General features: G+C 44.9%; 1 protein-coding gene across 1 annotated transcript; it reads left to right on the forward strand.

Annotated features, from left to right (window-relative positions):
• The first annotated feature begins 2,937 nt into the window (after positions 1 to 2,937).
• On the forward strand, positions 2,938 to 8,488 carry Nkx1-2 (NK1 homeobox 2). The gene is made up of 2 exons (XM_052762870.1): positions 2,938 to 4,965; positions 6,413 to 8,488. Exons 1-2 carry the CDS (start codon positions 4,287 to 4,289, stop codon positions 7,123 to 7,125), a joined length of 1,392 nt encoding a protein of 463 aa, XP_052618830.1. The 5' UTR covers positions 2,938 to 4,286; the 3' UTR covers positions 7,126 to 8,488.
• Positions 8,489 to 24,680: the final 16,192 nt, after the last annotated feature.

The raw sequence follows: 24,680 nt of genomic DNA on the forward strand, positions 1-24,680 counted from the left end.
CTTCCAGGGGATTTGACACCTCCATACCAATGTACATTAAATAAATTATTATTAAAAAAAAAAAAAAAAAAAAAAAAAAAGAAAAAAAAAAAAAAAAAGCCGGGCGGTGGTGGCGCACGCCTTTAATCCCAGCACTCGGGAGGCAGAGCCAGGCGGATCTCTGTGAGTTCAAGGCCAGCCTGGGCTACCAAGTGAGTTCCAGGAAAAGGCGCAAAGCTACACAGAGAAACCCTGTCTCGAAAAACCAAAAAAAAAAAAAAAAAAAAAAAAAGAAGTGGGGGTTGGAGAGATGGCTTAGCAGTTAAGAGCACTGGCTGTTCTCCCAGGTTTAATTCGCAGCACCTACACGGCAGCTCACAGCTGTCTGTAACTCCAGTTCCAGGGTATCTGATACCTTCATGCACATAAAATAAAGTTAAATAAATTATTTTTTAAAAAAGATACAGAAGTTGACTCATTAACCCCAACACTCAGGATGAGTAGGAGGCAGGGGACCACAGACTAGCTGGAGCTACATAGGAAGACCAACCCTGTCTCAAAAACAAGTTGATTTTTTTTAACTTATAGATTTCCACAAGACACACTTTTACTGTTTAAAGCGAAATATGTAAAATATGTTTTGTTTGCAGTTTAGAGGAAGGCAGGCAGGCTGCGCTTTTGTTTTGAATGTAAAAATCATTTTTTTGAGGCAGAATCTTGCATAGCCCAGGTTGCCTTGAACTTCGTAAGTAGCCAAGGATGACCTTGGACTCCTGATCTCCTGCCTCCACTTCCCAAGTGCTGGGATTACAGGTGTGCACCATCAAGTTACCTGGTACTTGGTAAAGAACCAAACTTCATGCATGCTAAGGCAAGCACTCTGCCAGCTGAGCCAAAGGCTAAGACCCTAGCCTAGGAAGGCTACATTTTGAACTTAGGTTTCACAAACCTAAAGTCTCCAAGGTGGTTTTTGTTGCTGTTTTCCAGTTTCATTTACTTACTTTTGTTTTATTCAGACAGGGTGTCCTTATATGGCCTTGGCTGGCTTGGAATTCAACAGAACTTAATGACTTCAAATTTGTAACAATCCTCCTACCTCTGCCTCCCAAATGGATGGCATCTGACTCTGAGGTGTGCTTGCTTTTTTTTTTTTTAGTCATAGCCTGGAGTCAGGTAAACAAACCATTATTCTGCTACCAGTAACTTCCTTTTAAAACCCAGTGTCTTTTTTCCTTCCCACTGTATAGAGTGACTAGGGAAAGCCAGCTGAGTGCCCAAGTAGAGGGATGTATCCCAAGGCTGTCTCCATAGTCAACACCTCCTTTCGGCCTTCAGCTGTGCCTGATGAAGCTGTCTCTTTGGCATGTATGTCCTAACCTATGGGCTGGCTCAAACAGAGAATTCCACTTGTATTTATTTCAGGAACATATGATTTTATCTTAGGCACCTTAATGCAGCTCCTAATATCACCCACCCTCCCTCTGCATACACCGTACATTCTCTCCATTGTTAATCCTGCTCCCGGAGTGGGTGGCAGCTTCTCGAGGCTGGGCTGGGAATTACAGGCCACTTTGTTTGTGCAGTCGCTTGAGAAGCCTGGCACCATTGATTTGCATCAGTGCCTCCGGAATAGCCTTTTGCCATCTCCTTAAAGATACTATCTAAGCTGTGAAATTCATTAAATAGCCCCAGAAATGGATCAGGTTATTTAACACAACATCCCTAATGGCGCAATATCTCAGCTGTCCACACTGATAGCGAACATTGTCTTGGATAGCGTTATCAGCCCAGGACACCCGCTATGAATATTGATCCTGGGCTTGTTACAGCCATCACTTGCCATCAGGACAGGTCAGAGTTGGAACCCACCTAGCATCAAAGCAATTTAAAGACAGCACTCGAACAGAATTTTAATGTCCAGGCTGGGGGAAGAAAAACAAAACAAAACAAAACACCCCAACAACCAAATCAACTCTATGCACAGAGGGAAGATGGCTTGCCAGATGTGAACACATGTATTACATAGAAACACCCTGGCTCACACATGTGCAGTAACGTTAGTGGGTCAAGCACGTTTCCCAGTTGTGCCTGAAGGGAGGTTTTACTGCATTATAGTCCATACAAAACAAGTGGCCAGAAAAAGGGTTTCCTGCAACTTGCGGCCTCCCTCTCCCCGCAGTGGAAAGACATACCCTGGTCTTTGGTTTGTCTCTAAGCCGAGTGAGGGAGCCACAGCAGGGTTTCTTCCATGTCATTTACTATCCAGAGCCAAGCACTAAGCAGGGTCCCTGGACTATCACACTGTCGTGAACACATGTAGGGGAAACGGTGAGGAAATGAAGACAGCGATTTAAAAACCATCACAGAAGCAGGCATGCTTGAGGATCTTCAGGTTACAGAATGTGGACTCCCCATGTTCTTGGATTTTCTCTCCAATTTGTTACTTCCTGCCTTTTTTTTTTTTTTTGGCCCCTTTTCTGTATTTAGCACCACAGACTTCAAAGGAAAGATGACTTATACGAAAGGAAAAACTTTATATAACTTAAACAACAACAACAACAACAAAAAGAGGCTATGGAAGTTCAATGAAATAATCCAAGTTCTGTCTGATCACGGCGGTGTGTGTGTGTGTGTGTGTGTGTGTGTGTGTGTGTGTGTGCGCGCTGGGGCGCATTCCTGGTCCTCTGATTTGAGATACAGGTGCCCTCTGGAATGTTACCCCCTCCCCCATTCCTATGAAATGGCCTCAATGTTCCTTCCAGAGAAAAGGACTACAGAAGGAACATTTTTATCTATTTCTGGGTGACCTTAGGGAGATCTTTCCCCAGCTACCCTGAAAAATCTAATATATACAAATATATGGAAAAAGGTAGATGGAATCGGGGTCAATAGGGAAGGGAAGAGAAAGAACAAGGAAGATTAAAAAAAAAAATGTGAGAACTGGATGAGAAAGGGTTATCCAAACAGAAAACAAAGTATGTGCATTCCAGAGGGATCTGTGATTTGCAGGTATTGTCCCTGGGCCCTGCCTCTCAGTTTCTGGGTTGTCTTTTCCCTGAGTTTCACACGGCACATATTCCCTTTGGCAGGGGGTGTTCTGGTGGGCTTGGGCTCTGCACTTCCTTCCCTTCACTTTAAAAGCACAATCCGTCTTTGCTTTAGGACTGGAGCTGGCTTGAATTTCGGCAAGGCTTTAAAGTCGGCAGGGAATATGGTGGCCACCCCTGGGAGGGGCTGAAAGGTTTGAATGAGAAAAGCTACAAGGAGCTAGCCCCCGAGGATGCCTCTTTAATAACAGATAGGATTAGTAGCCCCCAGCACTTTAGTGCGAAAGAGTCCCCTCCTCTTCCTACTTCTTACCTGCTCAGACAATATTAATTGCCAAGACATTGTCTGGGAACCGCATGGGGCAAAGAAGAAAGGAGCGGGCGGGGTCCGAGGTGGCTCTGGGCAGTGGAGCTAAGTCAGAGATGCTTCAGAATTTGCGGCTGAAATAAATGACTAATGTCCACAGCGGTGACAAAAAGAAGGAATGTCACTATGGGTGTGGCTAGTGCAACCTTTTCTTTACTGCTGATGCTTGCTGTTCTCCCTGGAGACTTGGGGGTCAGATGGGGCCATTTTAATCGTATCTCTTCTCTGATCTTAAATTCAAACCAGCGGGCATCTTTTAACCTTTTCCTTCTTGGGGCTGGGGGAAGATGGGGGTCAGAAACAGTCAATTTCTGACGCTAATGATGGAATCTGTGACTGAAGAAGTCCTGATGGGCAGCGAAAATGGCACTCTGGGTCACTGAAAGGAGGACAGCTACCTTCAGCAGAGCCACCTGGCCCTGAGCCGGCGGCCCTCCTGGTTAGGCACTGTCATCTTTACTATAAACCCCCTTTGACCTCTGACCCTTCTGGCCTTCCAGGTAGAAAGAAAAGTCTCCTGCCCAAGGAGAATATTTTGCCTCTATTTCCCAAGACAGGGGCCGTGCTGAAAAATCCCTGGCCCAGCCCAGACTCTTGTGGACCGTAGTGACCCTGGGCAGATATCATTGCTCATCTTTGAACCTCATTTTCCCGGTTTTTGAAACCCAGACTGTAGTCCCAGGCCACGCCCACCTCATAGGGATGCTTAGAAAATCAAAGGAGTGTGAGAAAGCCCCAGGGCTTTGTAAACTGTAAACACACAGGGCTTTAAAAATTCGAAGTAAATGGGCCCGAAGCCGTTACTGTGGTTCACAGATGGTGCATGAGATGCGTCAAGCATCATTGTGAAGCGATCAGTCCTGGCCTCCGTGGCATCTTCAAGTCAAAGAAAGATGGCAAGTGCTCTAAGAGAAATAAGTAAACTTCAGTCAGGCAGATGTGTATGTAGAGGGGATACTGGAGATGGAAGCCTCCCTCGCGCCCTTCACGAGTCTCCACAGGATGGGAGGACGCTCGCGCAGCGTGCGACCGCGACCCCTCGAATCGGGAACGCGCATTGGCAAGCGAGGGTCCCTCTGGTCCAGGCCAGCTGCCACCGCGCCGCGCGGGATAGTCCCAAGGCAGCTGCGAACTCGCCCTGCACGTGGCGGGGGTCTGGCCAGTGCAAGTGCCAATCCGCAAGCAGCCCCCCGCTGCTCTCCTCCCGCCCCGCCTCCTTGCCACCCTCTCCAGCTTCTCTTGGCGGGGAAAATCTAGTTCGAGACTGGAGCGCTGTGACCGAGACAGAGCTTAAGGCAAGCCCTAGTGCGCCCATCCCGGACCCCGCGCGGCCAGCCTCCGGTTCGTGGGAGGCGGGCATGTTGGCATGGCAGGATGGCGGGGCCAAGGCGGCCCCTTCTCACCACAAGATCTCATTCTCTGTCCTGGACATCTTGGATCCACAAAAATTCACGCGAGCTGCACTCCCGCCGGTGCGTCTAGCTGCCCGGGAAGCCAAGAAAAGTTTAGCGGAGGTGGAAGCAGGGGAGGACGCCAGCCCCGAGTCTACGATCGGGTCTCAGGAGACCCCTGGTAAGAATGCGAGGCGGTTTCAGTCTAAGATGGTATCCGTGTGTGTGGAGCAGCCAAGGTCTGATGAATGGCTGTTGGTGGCCTGGGAGCTAGAGAAGGCGCACCCCGCGCAGGTGCGAAGTGAAGCCTCCCCTCCTTGGAAGAAGAAAGAGGCAGGGATGAGACTGAGATTCCAGGGCAGGTATGTGCCTCATTCCTGAACACCTGCTCAGTGGATGAGCGCAACAGCTCTGACTGGCTCGCATATCTAACGGAAATGTATTATGCTGTCCACGTGCTAGAACCTGGGCTAGGAGCTGGGATAAAGGTTATGAAAACGCCTTCCAAGTATATAGTATCATTAACACCACTCCTATTTTATGGCTGAGGTCATTGAGGCCAGGATTAGGTGCTTATTTTCAACCACTCGGAAACACCTGCGGAGCCCATGCCTTCACCTTTCCCGGACCTGACAGGGGATTGGGGGGTGGGCAGACAGGAAGCTTTGGGTGCTTTCTCTCCTAGACCATTCCACTTCGTCCCTGAAGTTGGTGGACGTCAAAGGGAGGGTTCAGGAAAGTTTGTGGCTGGAAGGACTTAAGACAGAAGGATTCATGCCGAGCGGGACATGGGCATGAGATTCCTCCGAAGGAGCCCAAGGTCTAGGGACTCTGGTCCTGGGATAGGCTGTATGCAGCACAGTCCCCTGCTCCTCGTTTCTAAGTTTGGCAGTGATTGTCTGGGGCCCGGAAGCCTCTGGTGGCCTGCCTTGGGGCCCGGCCGCGGGCTTGGATTAATTGTTTGGATGGTCTCTCTGTGGGGCTGCCTTCCCCTCCCCCTAACTCCTTGATCGATATTCTATTACTGGCGACTGCATATCTCCTGCCCGCAGCTTGCAGGTACTGACTTCAAACCCCCTTTCCCTGTCTGATCCTAATATTGTTCGATTAAAACTTACCTTTAATAGATGACATCTATCGATCAGGCCCCGGACAAATCTGAAACTCTATTAACACGGCCGGAGAGAGAAGATGGGAAAGGGGGAATTTCTCTTTTTGGGGGGAGGAGGACTTAATAACTTCTTTTTTAATTGCTAGGAGTCGCACACCAAAATAGGCTTCTAGGGACTGGGGAGATTCAATAGTAAACGCACTTGACATTCCTATATCGTAATAGCAGACTCCTCTCTTCTCAGCTCGATAAAGTCACTATACTTTCTTGATATGGGGTGCTATCCAACATGTACTTTTTGGGTGCCTACTGAATGGCAGATCTGTAAAGGGCAAGAGGACACCGCACTCCTGAATCTGCTCCCTAAGATGTGCGCATTGGGGACGGAAGAGGACAAAGAGAGAGTGGAGTTGGATCAAGGGGAAAGCTGAGTGTTCTGGGGGAGGACTAGAAGGTTTGGGGGTGCAGATTGGTAGAGTTGTTACAGGCTTCTGGTCACCTTGCCCTTCTCTCTCAGATGCCGAGGGCCGAGGCACTGGCCTCGCGTCCCCCCTGGAAGGCTCCGAAGCGGAAGAGGAGGAGGAAGCAGAGGATGCGGGGCGCGCGCAGCGGCCGGAGCGGCCGGAGCGCTGGCACCGGGTTCACGAGGGCTCTCCAGAGGCCCGGGTGGTGGCCGCGGGAGCGGGGGAGAGCGGTGTGGACGGGCTGCCGGCGTCCCCCGGCTCCCCCGGCTCTCCGCGGCCGCGGCGCCGGCGATCCGAGCCTAGCTGTGCCAAGCCACGGCGCGCGCGCACCGCCTTCACCTACGAGCAGCTGGTGGCCCTGGAGAACAAGTTCCGAGCCACGCGCTACCTGTCCGTGTGCGAACGCCTGAACCTGGCGCTGTCGCTCAGCCTCACGGAGACGCAGGTCAAAATCTGGTTCCAGAACCGCAGGACCAAATGGAAGAAGCAGAACCCGGGGGCCGACGGCACGGTGCAGGCAGGATGCAGTACGCCGCAGCCTGGGACACCGGGCGCCGTGGCGGGGGCCTGTGGCAGCGGCACCGGGAGCAGTCCTGGCCCACCGGTTCCGGGCGCTCTGCCCTTCCAGACTTTCCCCACCTATCCCGCGACCAACGTCCTCTTTCCCTCCTCCTCCTTCCCCCTGACGACAGCCGCCACAGGGAGTCCCTTCACCCCTTTTCTTGGGCCCTCCTATTTGACCCCTTTCTATGTCCCACACCTATAAACCCGGTACTCCAGCCGAGTTGGGATTCGCGAGTGACCAGTATGGTGGTGTGGACCCCTGCTTCACAGAGGGGCACTGACCGCCCCCTCCTGGTGTGCTGGTGTCTGTGTGCCCCTTCTCTCCAGCTGCTGGTGACGCCACCAGAGGGCGAGGAGAAGCCACCTGCTGGACTCCATACAGGCCACTAAGGGGTCCAGAAAGTATCCAGACCAAGGACTCAAAATCTTCCAGCTTCTGGACGTCGCTCTTCACTTTCATTCACTTCCGGGGCTCTGTTTTTTTTTTTTTTTTTTTTTAAGGGTCTTGGTATTCAATACCAGGCTAATAAAGGTTCCCAGGATAGAGACCAGAGGGAGCCAAGATGCCCTGGGCACCAGCTGCTAGCGCCAAAGACTGAATATTTAAAGGTTCTGGTACATTCCGAGATGAAGAACTTTCCTTCCTGGTGGTGGAATTGTCTCAACACAGTACTTCCTCTCAAATCCTGAGCAGAGCTGGGGCAAGTTGGACCCAAAGCAGATGCAGCTATCAAATGGACTGTTTTCAAGATGCATAACTCAGCATTTCTAGATCTTCTTATGAAATTCAGACTTGAGCCAGTTACTGATGCTTGTTACCTTATTTTCTGTGTGCACACGCCACGTGTATGTACCAGGAAGTTGTTCAGCTTTGTGCCTAGACTGACCTGGAAGAGACACAACTTTGTTGCCTCGCAGGTTTTGAGAGCAGCTTGGATCGACAACAGCAGTGCCCTAAATGCATAAAAAGGACAGTAAAGGGAGTGATGACCCAAAGGCTATGGTGAAGTCTGTGTGTGAGCTGTTGTGATATGCGCCTTTGTCCGGTCTACACCCTCATGGACTTCCGAACGGACAAGTTGGAGCAGAGCAAGCTCCACCCACAGGCATTGCAGTCAGGCATTTGACTACATTTTTGGAAGCACAACTGTAACATTTAGAATACCTGAGATGCTGACTTGAAAACAATTCTTGTTTTAAATAGTTTTCTCCCCCTCCTCATGATGGTGAACAAGCAAAAGCTGTAAGGGGCTGGGAAAGAAACACTTCCCACGTGTAAAGAGCCATGAAGGCCAAAACCTTGTTGGGAATAGGCTCAAGGATATATATGTTTTAATTGCTGCTTTCTTTGTGTTGTGTGATATTTTGTGTTCTGACAAATAAAGCTTGCTTGGAGTCAGAGGCGGAGCTAGCCACTAGTTAACCATAGAGGTTTGGAGGACTACAGAGAGAGGGACAGGAAGTGGTAAGGTGGGGCTGAAACAGGATCTCAGCCCCTTTGGTCCGAGGAATAGAAGAGGTAGGAAGTCACTGGTGGCTGCTCCCCTACTTCTCTGATCTTTCAAGTTTTTACCCCAATATCTGACTCCTGGTTTTTATTGATAAGATTAATTAGAATCATGCATCATCTGTCTTCCAACATTTGGGGCACTAATTCATGAAATAGCTGCTGCCCATCAGCACCCACCTAGATGGCTGGCTTTCCCTTACTTCCCCAAGCCCTCTGAGCAAGTCTGGGGTTTTCCTGTTGCAGCCTCTCTATAGCAATCAACACAAGCCCCAAACTCCACAGTTGCCTGGGCTCCAAACTCTGCTGAACATCTCTGCCTTCAGGCAGCTCTGTACTTTCATCTCCCACAGGTCACATATGCTAATTTCGAGTGTTCCTATGCCTGCCTTTCAGGTGGCTGGCTCTTTGGCTCCTTTTCCCGGTGGGTTGTCGGCTTTCCCTGGACCCCCTCCTCAGGTTGCTGACACACAATCGTGGCAGTTGTCCTCAGTCAGGCTGTGCGACACCTATGTTCTCTGCTCAGACATGCTAAGCAGCGCCAGCTGGTCTCTCTTCACTGTCATTGTCCGAAAATTTGGTGAGAAAATTGGGAATTCTTAAAGGGGGGAATTAATTTTTTTTAAAAAAGGAGGGTTTTTTCCCCCATGTTAAAAAAAAAAAGGGAAATACTATTATGATGGAGGGAGTTAGGTTTCTGTATGATTACACAATGGATGGTTTAAAAATGGAACAATTAAATGAAGGGATAATCAGCTTAGCTGGGAATGACATAATGTTAATTATCATTTTGATAATTCTAGTTTTATCCCTAAAAAAGTTGGTTGATATGCTATGCCAAGATACAGGCCTTAGAAAAAATTACTAGAGAAAGTATTGCCATATTGACTGTTAAGTTATAAGCCTTAGAAGTACGTACTAAAACAGGTAATAGAGGTATTCAGAAAAGACAGAGGAATTTAGAGGAGAACCAACCTCAACTTTACATTGTGAAATTAGAGAGGAACAGCCCATGGTTATCAAAAAACCAACCTTAATTTGTCCGGTTCCCATACAGGAACAACTGTCAAATGACAGGTAGCCCCAAGGCCGTGGAAGAGCTCACTGGATTCCTGTGGATGTGTTAGGTTTGAGGAGATTTAAGGAAGCGATAGTCTTATATGGTATGCATTCACCTTTTGTGAAGCAGATGTTAAATTCATGGTCAACTAGTAGCAGAATTGTCCCACAAGACTGGAGAGACTTGGTTACAGCAGTATTGGAACCTGGTCCTTAATTACAGTGGAGGACCTGGTGGAAAGATGAGGCTAGGACCATTGAACAACAAAATAGGGACAGAAGTATTGAAATTTCTCAAGACCAACATCTTGAAGAGGGTGATTATGCTGATGTGCAAAGGCAATCTCAATATGATGACCATGCCCTGGCTCTGTGCTGTACAGCAGCTTTGAACGAGTAGGACAGAATTGAAGAAGTCAGAAAGAGAACAGAGTTATTTAGTAAAGTTATAAAGGACCCAAAAGAAACTTTTACTGATTTTTTTTTTACAAAGATTGACTTCAGCTGTAAATAGAATGATAGAAAATTCAGAAGCTAGACAAATATTAATTTAATCTTTGGCTTTTGAAAGTGCATTCAGAATGCAAAATGGTGATTAGGCTTTTAAAGGCAAGATCTGCACCCATGGAGCAATGGATTAGGAAACTAACTTATAAGACTCACAGATGCTTTTCATTTGATCAGACATAACTTGCCAAAAGGGAACCTCCCCAAAGTTAGGATTGGGGCAAGGTTGTTTTTGTCTTTCCATAAGAATGAAGCCATTCAGCTAAGGAATCTGAAGACCACTGGACAAATGAGACATCTGAAGAAAAAGGACGAATCATCCAGAGAAAATGTCCCAAGAAAAGAGTAAATTGGCCTATTGGTATATCACATTTCCAACAGGATAAAATTTCATAAATCTTCCCAAATGTTTGTTTCTGTCATTCTCTATAGACACATAATGCAGATGATCTTTTTGTAGTCCCAGTTCAATTAAAAATTAAAGCTGGCTTTGGAATTGGAGCATGGCTCTCTCCTTCTCTAAACAAAAGAATGCTTGTTAAAAGGAAAATTCAAAATCTATGTATCATGTCAGAAGAGCCACTTGATATGGGACAGAAGAAAAACCAAAATTAAGGGACTATTCTATTGCCACTAATTTCATAATCCTTTGATTCTATTTTGACTCTTTAAAACTTTTCTTAAGGTATAAATATTATCTCAAGATTTATATATATAATTTAAACTTTTTGTCATGATATTAATGGTCATAGAGTGTTTAGCGCTCTTTTTAAAATATTTATTTTTTTTTATGTGTTTGCCTGCATGTATATATGTAAATCATGTTCATGAGGTAGCCCTGGAGGCCAGAAGAGGGCATTAGACACACCCCTGTCATGTGAGTTCTGGGAACTGAACCCAGGTCCTCTGAAAGAGCAGTAAGTAATCTTAACTACTGAGCCATCTATCTCTCCAGCCCCCGATTTTGAAACTCTTACCTCTGAAAGACTTTATAAAAAATATCATACTGGATTAGAGTCCCATGACAGGACCGCTAAAGGATGTCTTGTCTCTAGTTCCCTTGTCTTTTTCTTTCTTTTTACTTTAAGATGTCTTTATTTATTCAAAGTGCCTCTATCCCTCCCCCACTTCCTTTGTATAGTAAAACAAATATATAGTGCAAATGTCTCTTGGGTGCCCAGTGTGTGCCAGGGGCTGCCCTCAACTCTGGGAATACAATGGAAAGACTCTGCTTTGACACCGGGGAAGATGAGGTATGAGAAGGTCACAAACAGGTGAGTAGCTGTACTAGAACATGTAGCAAATGTCACAGCTTCCTTGTCAGCTGTTTCTGTACAAAGAAGCAGTGTCTTTAGCACTGATGACATTTGGACTTCTGGCTAGAAATAAATAATTCTATGAATTCTACCTTTGCCAAGTTTGTTCTCTACTTATCTGGCTTGTGTTTGCTAAGACAATGCCAGATATTTAAAAACACCTGGAGCATGGCGGAAACAGCCCAAGCACATGATATTGCCAACCTGAGGTCCTGTGTCTCTGAGCTGAGTCATTTCTTCTCTTGTCAAGCCATTAGCTTCTAGTATGGATTTCTAAATTAAATTCAGGTGGAACTACATGTAGTAATTTAGAGAAATCTCCATCTTGGGCCGGAGTCTTGGCTCAGTGGATAAAGGCACTTGATGTTAAACCTGATAATCTGAGTTTAATCCCCAGGACACACATAATGGAAGGAGAGAATTGACTCCCACAAGTTTTCTTCTGATCTTTCTTCTGCCACAGTTATGCATACTGTGACACCTGCTCTCTCTGACCCAGAAAAAATAAATAGATAGATAAATAAATAAATGTAGAAAAATCTGTCTTCTTGATAGTAAGATTCATAAGTTCATGTAATTGGACCTGTGGCTGATTTTGAAACTTTTTTTAAAACAGGATTTATTTTTGCTTTATGGGTGTGAATATTTTGCCTGCATGTATGTAAGAGTACCATGTGCATACCTAGAGCCCAAGAAGGCCAGAAGAAGGCATCATATCCTCTGGAACTGGAGTTATGCATAGTTGTGAGTACTGGAATGTTGGTACTGGAAACCACACCTTATTTATTTTTACATTATGTGTATAAATGTTTTGCCCTGCATGGATATTTATGCATCATATACATGCCTGTTGGATCCCCTAGAACTGGAGTTACAGATGGTTATGAGCTACCATGTGGGTCCTGGGAATCAAACCCAGGCCTTTGCAAGAGCAACACATGCTCTCAACCACTGAGCTATCTCTCCAGTTCCCCAAAAGATTTTCTAAAAATACCATTCTAGAACAGGATTCCATGACAGAACAGCTAAGGGGTGTTTTGTTGGTCCTTAACTCACACTCTTTATGCATGTGTATGTGTTTGTGAATGTGCTTGTGTGTTTGTGTTTGTGTAGATGCATGTAGAGGCCAGAGGACAAGCCTGGGTGTTGTCCCCAGGAACACTGTCCCTGCCATGTAGACAGGATCTCACCAGTCAGGGACCCTTTGTCTCTACCTTCCCAGGCCTGGGATAACAAACATGGACTGTCTCACCTAGAATTTAAAAATGACATGTATTTATTTCTCTCTCCAAGTCGGATGATGAAATAGAAGCAGGATGTCTCACATGTTCTTCCTGTGTGTCCACGTCTCAGCATAATCCTCTTCCCTGGCAGGCAGGCTAATCACTTCACTTCCGGGGCTCTAGCTCTTTGGCAGGTGAGATCTCATCACCTCATTTAGCAGATATGTGGGTTGGTTTGGATAGTCACACTCTCCTTTTTCCACTATAGATAGTTTTCTTGTCCTCAGGAATTCATCCGTGAGTCTGGCCAACCTTTCATCTCTCCTAACCCAGTATATGTTGGTAGTCAGTCAGTTACTGTTAATTGAAATATGCTTTCCCTTACTGGTTTGTCTAGTTCTGTCTGTTTTGTTCCTTAATAGTTACAGATGAATCTATTTTTCCACTTTTTTTTTTTTTGAAATCTGGAAGATAAACTTTTACAGCATTCAAAAATTACTTGAGGACCAGTGAGATGGCTCAGAGGTAAACATGCTTGCTATGTGGGCCCGAGGACCTGGGCTGCACTCCCGTGATGCATGTAAAAGTGGAAGGGGAGGACGGACTCCACAAAATTGTCATCCGGTCTTTACACACGTGCTGTGGCATATGCCCCTCCCCCCCAGACACAAACACACACACGCTAAATAAAATTTTAAAATTTTAAAATAATGTGAATGGACACCTCACATTCATAGAGAAGCAGTTTATAACTTTAGATATTAAAATTCTTTCTTGCAAGTGTTTTTTTTTTTTTTTTTTGGACAGTCCCTCTAATGTAGCCCAGAGTAGCCGGAAACTCCTGATTTCCCTACCTTTTCTTCCCAAATGCTGAGTTTACAGATAATGGAAGTATTAATATTTTATGAGTAATTCTAACTTTTAATTTTTTTCTAGTAAATTTTAATGGATTGTACACAGCCATAAGAAATTATTGTTTTGTCAGATATGATGGCACACGCCTTTAATGCCAGTGCTTTAGAGTCAAAGGCAGGCGGCTTTCTTCGTTTAAGGCCAGTCCGTGAGTTCCAGGACAGCCAGGGCTACACAGAGAAAACCTGTCTCAAAAGAGGATTTTTTCCCCTTTTTTGTCATCACAGACTAAAGTCAATACAAATGAATTACTTAGGAAAATGATAACCATAACAAGATTGGTAGCTCAACATTTTCTAAGTTCTAGCAGCTTCTGTCCCCATCTCACTGATTGGCTGGCCCCAGTTCACAAACTGTTTATTGAATGGCCTGGCTTTGTTCTCCTCCCAACCCTGGATTGAAATGTTAAAGCCTTGAACTGGGACCGCAGACAGGTTCTTTGACCCTGCAATTGCATTTAAGGGTTTTATCTTGCAGATAACCTGCAGGCAATGTCAGAGACAAGGTTATCTCTTATGACATGGTTTGTCACAGCAAAGATTGGAAAGTATCCAAGTGTCCAACAATCACGGGCTAATAAACAAAAGAATGAAGGTGTTCTTCCCACACTGTCCCAGGGAGAACTCTGGGCATATCAAAAGGCAAGGTGCAAGGGTTGCGATGTAGTCAAGCATGTGCATGAGCATATGATGACCAGTAAGCAGTAAAGCGAATGCTTAGCAGGCATGATGCCCTGTGGATTACTCTTAACCCCTGCCCAAAGGGGAGAAATTATAAAAGCTGAGGTGCACAGGACACATGTTACCTGCTATCTCAAGTGTTTGGCAGTTAAGAAAATAATGGATCATATTTGTTTCTATTTACACGAAGATTCACTGGAAGAATCCCCATGGAATTTATACACAGGGTTGCCCAGGGAATGACTGGATGGAGTGGTGTGTGTGTGTGTGTGTGTGTGTGTGTGTGTGCGCGCGCGCGTGCGCACGTGCGAGTGCTTTGCCTTGATTTATAAATGAAGCAAATATGTTATCTACCAAACTAAAAGAATTGGCTAGCTGCGGGGAGAAAAATCCCATAGAAAAATTAAAAGAAAAAAAAATCTTAAAAATGACAGGCCAGGTTCAGCATGACAGTTCAGCAGTTAGAGAGCATGCTCCTCCAGCAAAGGACCAGAGTTTGGTTTTTAGCACCTAATCAGGCAGCTGGCAGGCATCTGTAACTCCAGCTCCAGGGGGATCGGATGCTTCTGGTGGCTTCCACTGCATCTGCACTTATGTGCACACCCCCACACAGACACAGATTCATAATTAAAATTTTAAGTATTTCTTTTTTACGAAAGAGTCAGATCCTCCAATTTATAGAATTTATAGGTTTCCAAAGCTCCTTCTAGCATCAGTCTTCAGACAACTGGGAAGGACTGAAATTATATTTTGGTGATCTGTCCAGTGAGGCACCACGCCACTTCCCTAGGTTGATCACAAGTTTCCTTTGGGAAAATAACATGGGAGTATGGGTAGCAGCCCAAGGAAAGCCAGCCCTGTGAAGTTTGCGATGGGAACTCCACAAACTGCAAGGGGCAGCAGTGTGAAGTGTGGGGTGGAGTGGTACAGGCCTCTCAGTAGACAAAAGTGGCCTTTCCACATTATTCATGCCGACAGATCTCCATGGTATATCGGAGCCTTGTCAAGTAAGAGTACACATGGAGTTTTCTATGTATGTGACTTACTTAGATTTCAATAGGAATCTCTGTATTAGAAGAAAGCTTCAGGGATTGGTGATGCTTCCGAGAAAATGGAAAAAAAAAAAAAAACCAAAACATTCTTCCCTGGAAGGGATCTTCAGAACATCACCATTCCTGGAAACTCTGGGTGGCTTGGAAGGCAATGGTGTTTTCAAAGTGCTATGTCTATTGGTGATCTCGGAACAAACCATTTTGAGATGTTTGTTTATTTGTTGAGACAGGGTCTTTCTCTATATCCCTGGCTGGTTTGGAATGTGCTATGTTGACCAGACTAGCCTTGACATCACAGAGATCCTCTTGTCTCTGCCTCCCAAGTGCTGAGATTAAAGGCATAGAACACCATGCCTGGCCCTCAAAAACAACTCATTTTGTCTAATGGAATAAATGATCCTTGCGGTCTCAAGATACCCAGTTGGGCTGATGTTAAGACTTGTCTTACAGGTTGTCTGACTTCAAAGCCTGTTGGCTTATCCACTGTACAGTAAAGAGAGTGGGGGCCCTGCCTCCAGCTCATATTCTTTTCAGGATGCCGACCTTATAAAGACACATCAGCATGGCTGATCACAACATTTACCTCCCTCAACGCAGAGTTTACTCAGTCCCTTAGAGCCATCTGTGAGCCCTGTGCAAGGCTTTGTGAATTAGGAGGTGCTGAAGACATAGCTTAAAAGTGTAAATAAAATCTGGGTGTGTGGTGCATGCCTATAATCCCAGCACTCAGGAGTGTGAGGCAAGAGGATTGCTGTGAGTTCAAGGCCAAACGGGGGTCACATAGTAAGACCATGTGTGACGATTTATATTGATTGCACACTTTCTAGGATCTGGAATCACCTTAGAGAGAAATCTCCAGGCATGTCAGGCAAGGAGTTTTTAGATTAGGTTAACTGAGGGAGAACTGTCCCCTGACATGTGGATGGCACCATCCCTTGACTAGGGATCCCAGACTGCATAGAACGGAGAAAGCTCATTGAGAGCCAACATTCACCACCACTCTTTTCTCCCTGGCTGTGGATGCAACATGAGCAGCTGCCTCATGCTGGGGTCACTATGATGGCCTGGACCCTGGAACCATGAGCCTTCCTTCCTTAAGTGACTTTTGTCAGGTGTTCTGCTGTAGCAACCAGTAGGACAGTAATGTGCCGTGTCTCGAGTCTTTCTGAATTAGAAATGGGGTGACCAATGGCCTTGAAGTCCTCTGTTTCTATAATACATGTTTAAATGGGTGCAGAAATCAGGAAGCAAACGTAAATTTCCTTAATCAAAAGAACAAGTCAAACTGTTTGTAGGCAGGATGTAACTTCTCATCTCTAATGCAAGGGTTTAAGTCATGATTATCACTAAAATACTCTTGGGAGGAATCCAGTTCAGGTGAAAAGAGAAGAACATGTCACTACCATGGCGAGGACAGCCACAACTGTAGCTCTTCTCAGGGACTCAGTGTCAGGACTGGCATTGCTACCCGTGAGGTGACCTTTCAAGGTGGTGGGTGCACAGCTATCGCAGAGTCTGAAGACCTGAGTTCCTGGGACCCACGTGGTGGAAGGAGAGAACTGATTCTCACAAGTTGTCTACACACACACAACACATGTAAAAATAAATTTAAAAAAATCAGCAACCAGCTGGGTGGTGGTGGCACACGCCTTTAATCCCAGCACTCAGGAGGCAGAGGCAGGCGGATCTCTATGAGTTCGAGGCCAGCCTGGTCTACAGAGCGAGTTCCAGGAAAGACGCAAAGCTACACAGAAAAACCCTGTCTGGTAAAAAATCAGCAACCAAAAACTCCGTGTCGAACACGACAAAACAAGGATCTGAAAACCAACCGCATTGTATCTGGCTTCAGCTTCACTATGGTAATCTTTTTACAATGCATATGTTTATCAAGTACAAATTGCAACTATCATTTGTCAATTACACTGTAATAATGTTGGGCAGAAAGATTTAAAACTATATTCAAGTCAATAACGTCAAGAAAAAAATCAATAAGTCATGACTTTTTAAACTTGTTTTGTTTTTATGAGAGTCTCAGCTACAGAGAGACAAAGTTAAAGTCCTTAAAAGAAAAGCCATAAAGGTTATCCAGACTTTAATGTTCAGAGCCAGCCTTTGTGAAACCCATAAAAAGTTATTGCAAAATACATTGAGTGCCTTAGTATCAAAGTCGATAAGGATGTAAATATTTAACTAGTATTTGCAGCTTATCCTCTTTTTAGACTTACAAACAATGCAATATTTTCAAAGCCAATGCGTTCTTAAATTCCCCCAAATGTTTTTGTTTTCATCCTTAATCTAAATAATAGTTCCCTCGCCTCCTTTTTCTTTTGTGGGGACAGGTTCTCCATACCTCGTCTGGTAGGCTTGCAACTTGCTATGTAGACCAGCTAGCCTCAAATGGGTAGACTCCCGCCTCTGTCTCAAAATCTTCTGATGGTGCCTCCAGCATGGAGTCTTGAGTGGGGTGTCTGGCTTCTTCACGTCGTTGGCTGGGTCCCTTTTGCAAGGTCAGTGAGACAGAAAGGGGAAGGAGCGACGTGCCAATAGGGGCTCTAAGAAGTGGAGCCCACCAGTTGATTTCAGGCTGGGGTAATTACAGGGCAAAAGTTGCTGGGGCAGGGAAGGAGAGTGAGAAGTCTGCCTTTTTTGGCCGGCAGTTGGCAGTTCAGAATGTTAGGTGATGGATTAAACACATTTCTGGGCTGACTGTTACTTGGGGTCCACAGGGCAGGGAAGGCAAAAAATCTATAGAAACAAGTTACGTTAGTTTTGAAAACCAAATTACTGTACTTACAGGAATTGTCACAATTCAACCAAAATGAAGGAGCTTTACCAAATGGCCTGGACCTGGCTGACATCTTTATCTCAGCAACTTGAATTGCCCTGTACTGAAAGTGCTAGTTGGGGCATCGGGTGTAACACACTAGTAGATACCATGCTTAACATCATGAATCCATGGGTTTGATGTCCAGTGCCAAAATTCAAACTAATATTTAAAAAGGCATTGGGCAGCCAGGCACTCAGGAGGCAGAGGCAGGCAGATCTCTGTGAGTTCAAGGCCAGCCTGGTCTACAGAGTGAGTTCCAGGACAGCCAGGGTTACACAGAGAAGCTCTTTCTCAACACTCCTGACCCCCTCGCCAAAAAAAGCATGGAGCAATTTATCTGTTTGAAAAAGTTGGACATGTAGCTCAGTGACAGAGCACCCAGGCACTCTCCCCAGCACCAGCACTACCACCACCACCACCACCCAAACCAATCAACCAACCAACTAACCAAACAAAAGATCCAAGTATTAAAACCATAAGTTTCTCGTTAGTTCTAAAGCTCATTAGTTCTAATGTAGTTACTTTTCTGAATTACATATTCACAATGGCATGTCAATTTATTTCTTCTTTCCTCCTTCCCTCCCTCTCTTTCTTTCTTTTCCTATTGAGTCAGGGTTTTTCTTTGTAGACCTGGCTGCACTGGAACTCACTCTGTAGACCAGATTGGCCTCAAACTCAGAGATTCTCCTGCCTCTGTCTCCCAAGTGCTGGGATTAAAGGCATGCACCATCATACCAAGGCAGCATATCAATTTTTCAACATGGAAAATTATCTATTTTTTTTCAAGTCTACAAGTTGAATCTCTCTCTTTTTTTTTTCATTTTACTTATTACTATGGCTATTTATTTATTTATTATTTATTTATTTGCTTTTTGAGACAGGGTCTTCCTATATATGTAGCGCAGGATACCCTCAAACTTGCAGTCTTCCCTCAGTAGCCTCCCATAAGCTGTAATCACAGAAGTTTTTCACCTTGCCTGGCTTCTGGGTCTCTAAATGCTTGCTTCTGAACAGATTTAAATGGGCCATACTTCTTTGGTGACATGAATTGCTTTGATTTCCTTTCATCTCTTTTCTAGAAGTTTCTCTTCTCTTATCCCATTTTCCAGGTATACAGTGTCCTCTGTCTACAGACACCCAGGTCTCAATCCCTTTCAGGGGTTCCCTTCTCAATCTCAGTCCATGGGAAGAATTTGTCTCTTGCCTTCTCTCTTTCATACATTTTATAAATGTGTTCAGGGTAGCCTGGGGATGTGGCTCAGTAGCAGAGTGCTTGTTTAGCATGTACAAAGACCTAGTTTGATCCTCAGTACTGCATAAACCAGTTGTGGTAGTGCATGCCTATAATCTCAGCACTTAGGAGGTAGAGGCAGGAGGATCAGAAGTCCAAGTTCATTCTTTGCTGCACAGAGTTAGATGCCAGACCGGGATATATGAGACCTGGCTCAAAAATGTTTTTATTAGGCTCATGTGACATTTCTTCAGCACATGACTGTCCTTTGGCAAGACCAGCATTGAGATGTGGGTAAGAAGCACTTGATATACTTTTTCTTCAACTCAGGCTTTTAGGACTTTGGTCCGAGTGGCTGTTATTCTTCTACCCTGGGGAAAGTGTTGGGCCTCAGGACCCACCCCTTTATAAATGGCCACCTGCTTTGCCTGTAGTTGCTGCCCAAGGCCATAAAGATGAGCAGTGATACATATAAAAGAATAAATAATTCCTGTGAAAAACAGCACATAGCTGTGAGTGGTGGTGCACACCTATACTCCCCACATTTGGGAGGTAGAGGGAAGAGTTCAAGGTTGGCTAGGGCTATACAGTGAGATCCAGTGTCTCCAAATGAAGCCAAATAGATAAATAAAATACCAAACTAAACAAAGTAATCTAGTCTGTGAAGATAAGATCTAGACAGTGAACTGGGGATAAAGTAGGAACATAATGGCAGGAAAAGAGTGGACAGAAAGAGGAAGAAGGAGCAAGAGGAAGAAGAGGAGGAGGGAGAGGAAGAGGAGACCCTTGCAGGCTGGGAAGTTGGGGAGGGTCTTACAAGGGGAAGTGAAGAGAAAAAGCAGGGGATATAGTATAAAAATGGTGAGATAAAAAAGTAGATTGTTGAGTCTACTTTTGAACAACTTCTATTCTCAAATATTTTGCATTGGTATGGCTTTTTGTATACTGATACAAATCTGAGGTTATTTTTGTTAGAACATACTGTACATATGTTTCTACTCTTGTTTAAGGTATTGTACCTATGCAGTTCATTTAACAATGCAATGTAAATTTCTAGTCCTTGAAAGTTATTATTACAAACTATTTAGGATTGTAAAGAAATGCAGGTTAGTAGTTAGTCACCTATAACAATCAAACTTGTAGACATGTTAGGTATATTTCCAAGGTCAAACAGAGTTACATTTTAGATAGATAGATGGTCTTCAAACACTTCAAAGACCTATAGAATATGAAATTTAAAATGTTTTGTTAACATAGGGCTTTTCCTGACAACGAGACACGTCTACTCCTGGCAGCACCAATTTACTTCACAAAAGATGATGGGCATCAAAGAAACTCCATATAGAGTTTATTTTCTTTGTGGCAAAAGCCAGCTGCTTGGGCACAAAACTGCCCTTGCCACAACTGACAGTATGCTGTCCAAACTAGACAAGCAGGACACAAAAGAAAGTGACTGCCAAACTTTGCCAAGACAAGGTAGGACAGTCCTTCAAAAATTCTTGCTTCACCGGGCAGTGGTGGCACACACCTTTAATCCCAGCACTCAGGAGGCAGAGCCAGGTGGATCTCTGTGAGTTTGAGGCCAGCCTGGTCTACAGACAAAACTACACAGAGAAACGCTGTCTCAAAAAACCAAAAAAAAAAAAAAAAATTCCTGCTTCACAGAAAATTCTGCTAGATCTTCTAGGCCTGAAGATGAATGCCTCAACATTGCAAAGAAACCTTGGGTGACTGTCCAGGCAGCCAGATATCTAAGTCATTTTGGAAGTGGTTTGCACTGCACTTTCTGTTTATTCAGGTATTACTATATCCTTCTGGGGTCTTTGATGGAGTTGAAAACTAGGTAGTTTTCCTTAGTCATGATTAAAAAGTAAATTAGATACAAAACTCTGGACTCATCAAGAGAGTATAGTTAATGGAGGATTTTTTCTGAATTTGCCAAATACAAATGGACTGGACATTATGAGTGTAATTCTTACCTGATAATTGTTTTTATTGTATATAGTTTTACTGTGTTAGAATTCAAACTTTTTCTTCTTATTTAGACAAAAAGGGGGAAATGTTGTGGAATAATCTTTTTGTATACTGTGAATATGTGTCACTCTGATTAGTTTAATAAAAAGCTGAACGGTCAATAGCTTTTCAGGGCAGAGAGGATGCTGGGAAGAAGAAGGAAGACTCTGAAAGATGCAGGAAAGCAGGATGGATAGTACATAGAGGAGGTAAATGAGCCTTGGGATAGCATATAGATTAATAGAAATGGGTTAACTTAAGTTATAAGGGCTAGTTAAAAACAAGCTGAGCTACCATAATAAATAAGAATTCTCCATATCATTTAGTTGGGAGCTGGCTGGCAAGACAGAAAAAGACTCACTCCAGGGAAGGACTGGCATTGTAGATAGACTTCTAGGTTTGCTATGGGGCAATGAGATAGATACTTCAGACAGGCACAACCTCACATCAAGAGTGACATTTGAATTGCAAAATTTGTCAGTCTGCCCATAGCTTCTACTTCAGACTTAGGCTTTTTCCAGCTGCCCCTTTCTGGCTGTCCTTGCTCCTGCTGTGTGGTGATATATTGTGCACTCCAATAAAACTTACCTGGGGATCAGAGGACAGAGCCAGCCACTAGATTAGACATAGAGGCCAGACAGTGTTGACACACACCCTTAATCCTATCACTGGGAGATCTATCTGGATCTCTGTGAGTTCAAGGACACACTGGGAACAGAGCCAGGTGTGGTGGCACACACCATTAATTCCAACACTTGAGATCTCATGCCTTTGCTTGGGAAGCATACACGCCTTTAATCCCAGGAAGTAAGATGGCAGGGCAGAAAAAGGTATATAAGGCGTGAGGAAACAGAAAGTCCCTCTCTTTAGACTGAGGAGTTCGTAGAGGTAAGCTAGGGGCTAAAGCAGTTCAGCTGAGACCCTCAGGGGTGAGGACTCAGAGGCTTCCAGTCTGAGGAAACAAGATCAGCTGAGGAGTTGGTGAGGTGAGGTTGGCTGTGGCTTGCTCTGCTTCTCTGATCTTTCAGCATTCACCCCAATGTCTGCCTATGGGTTTTTTTTTATTATAAAACCTTTTAAGATTCATGTTACGCTACTGGATCTCTGGTGTAGTGGATTTGAGCATGCTCACTCATATCCAGACACAAATACCTCCCCCAACTCAGGGAGTGTTTGCTTGCAGGTATGTATGTCCACCAAGTGTTTGCAACGCCCTCAGAGGCCAGATGAGCATGTTGGATCCCCAGGAGCTGGAGTGACAGATGTTTGGGAGCCGCTTGATATAGGTGCTGAGAACTGAACTCAGGTCATACAGCAAGTGCACTTAAATGCTGAGCCATCTCTTTGGCCCTGGGAAGACATCTTTTTAGCATGAATATAATTTGCCACAATTTTTTTCTCTTGCTGTTTTTGTTGTTGTTGTTTTTGTTTTATTTTGTTTTGTTTCCACTAATATTCCTGAGGTCTCTTCTTAGACTTCCTCCTTGGAACTAGTGTGGATTTTTCAAATGATTAAAAGTTTGAAGCCCACCAGTGGTGGCCCACTGGGAGGTTGAGGCAGACAGATTTTTGTGAGTTTGAGGTCATCCTGGTCTACAGAGTGAGTTCCAGGACAGCTAAGACTATACAGAGAAATCCTGTCTCAAAAAAACAAAGGGGGAAAAAAAGTTTGAAGCCTAAGCCAATGTAGCCTATACTAATAACAAATAATAAGGTAGACCATGAAGTATTAGTGGGGGCGGAGCCTCCATAACCCATATTCTCTCACTTGTTTCTTTTTTATTTTTTAAAAAATATTTATTTTTATTATTTTTTAATTATGTGCATATGTGTGTGGGTAGGTGTGCATGGGGGCCAAAGGCATCAGATCCCCTGGAGCTGAAGTTACAGGCAGTTGTGAGCTCCCCTAAAGTGGGTTCTGGGAACTGAACACCAACTTTCTGCAAGAGCAGCACACACTCTTAATCGAGAGCTGTGTCTCCACTTACACCCCCCCCCCCCCACCTTTTGCAACAGTCTTTCTGGGTAGCTCTGGCTGGCTTCAGACTGGCAATGATCCTTCTGCCTCTGCTTTCCCAGTGCTGGGATTGCAGGGATGTGCCACCGGGCCTGGCCACTGCAGTTGTTTTTCTAGTCAGTAAATATTGAGAATTGTCTACTTCAGAAAACAAAGTATTCATTCCCTTCCCATGTACGATGAAGTCAAACTTGCAAGATTTCTGTTCATGGTTATTGAAGGAAGACTCCCCAGTTGTCTGTTTCCCTCCCTGTTCACACTGGTTCACTTGGTATGAAACTCCACACAGAGTCAGACACTCATGTCACTTAAGGGACGTTTGTCAAATTAACTTGTGGACTTAACTTGGGTCTTGGCTATCTGCTCATAGGTTGTTCTTTCTCACTAGGTCTCCAGTTTCTGTAGAATTACTTGCTTGAATCTGTTGGTACAGTCAAAGTTTCAACAATCCCTGCCCTGTGTGCCTTGAGTAAATGTTTTTGGATTGTGCAAGTGTAATCAGAGTTGCTCTGTTTCTCGGGTGGGAAAAGGCAGCTTTGAGGTACAGGCTGTTCTTTCTTGGCTACAATTAATGATGGGAAAAAAAAAACGGTTAGGAGGGAAACCATAAATTTTTATCATGCTCTTTGTACCCAGTGCACTTCTCCGATAAGTGAGAAGTGATAAAACCCAGACAGTGTCAGAAGTTTCTTGCTTATGAAAACCTTTTCATCAAAGAGCATCTTGTGAGACCAAAAGCATTGCCACATGTTTCGGTGTTACACTTAGCTCTTCTGATGAGCTCATCTGCTCCTTCGTGCCAAGGCATGACAGGATTCCTGGGCTCCAGCCCCAAACACTTGTCCAGGTTTGCAGAGCAGGACCACAGAGAAACAGTTCCTTTCTGACCCCAGGGGAAGAAGGGTCAAACCCCAAGGAGGTTGAGCATACTGAAGCAGGTGGTGTGAAGGGAATCAAGATCTGAAAGACAAACTTATGATCATAATGAGCCCTAGAAGGGTAATGATCACTTTGGTAACGATGTGGGTAAACAGCCTTGGCCAAAGACAGGATGAGCCCAGGAGGGCCAAGTGCCCCTGCAGATGTAGGCTCTGCCCTTCACAGCTCGGTCTCTGAGTCCATGCTACTTTCCTGCCCCTACTAGCCAGGTCAGCTAAGACTTTCCCTGTTATGGCTGTTGAATGGCTGCCATTCGACCCTCTGCCTTCATCTCCTCTCTCTCTCTCTCTCTCTCTCTCTCTCTCTCTCTCTCTCTCTCTCTCTCTCTCTCCTCTCTCCCTCTCTGTGGTGTGTATGTGCACCAGTGTTACATGGGTATGGGTGCACAAAGTCTGGTGTCTTCCACGATTGCTCACCTCCTTACACATTTTATTGAGCCAGGGTCTCTCACTTGAACCCAGAACTTTAGGAATT

This window comes from Peromyscus californicus, unplaced genomic scaffold, assembly GCF_007827085.1.
Source record: "Peromyscus californicus insignis strain IS unplaced genomic scaffold, ASM782708v3 Scaffold_4__1_contigs__length_199733344, whole genome shotgun sequence".
Lineage (NCBI taxonomy): Eukaryota > Metazoa > Chordata > Mammalia > Rodentia > Cricetidae > Peromyscus > Peromyscus californicus.

Excerpts from the sequence above, each read along its gene's own strand:
- Nkx1-2 (XM_052762870.1), top strand. The coding sequence starts at position 4,287 with ATGGCAAGTGCTCTAAGAGAAATAAGTAAACTTCAGTCAGGCAGATGT. Across the intron at positions 4,966-6,412 it reads CGGGTCTCAGGAGACCCCTG|ATGCCGAGGGCCGAGGCACT; the intron begins GTAAGAATGCGA and ends CTTCTCTCTCAG.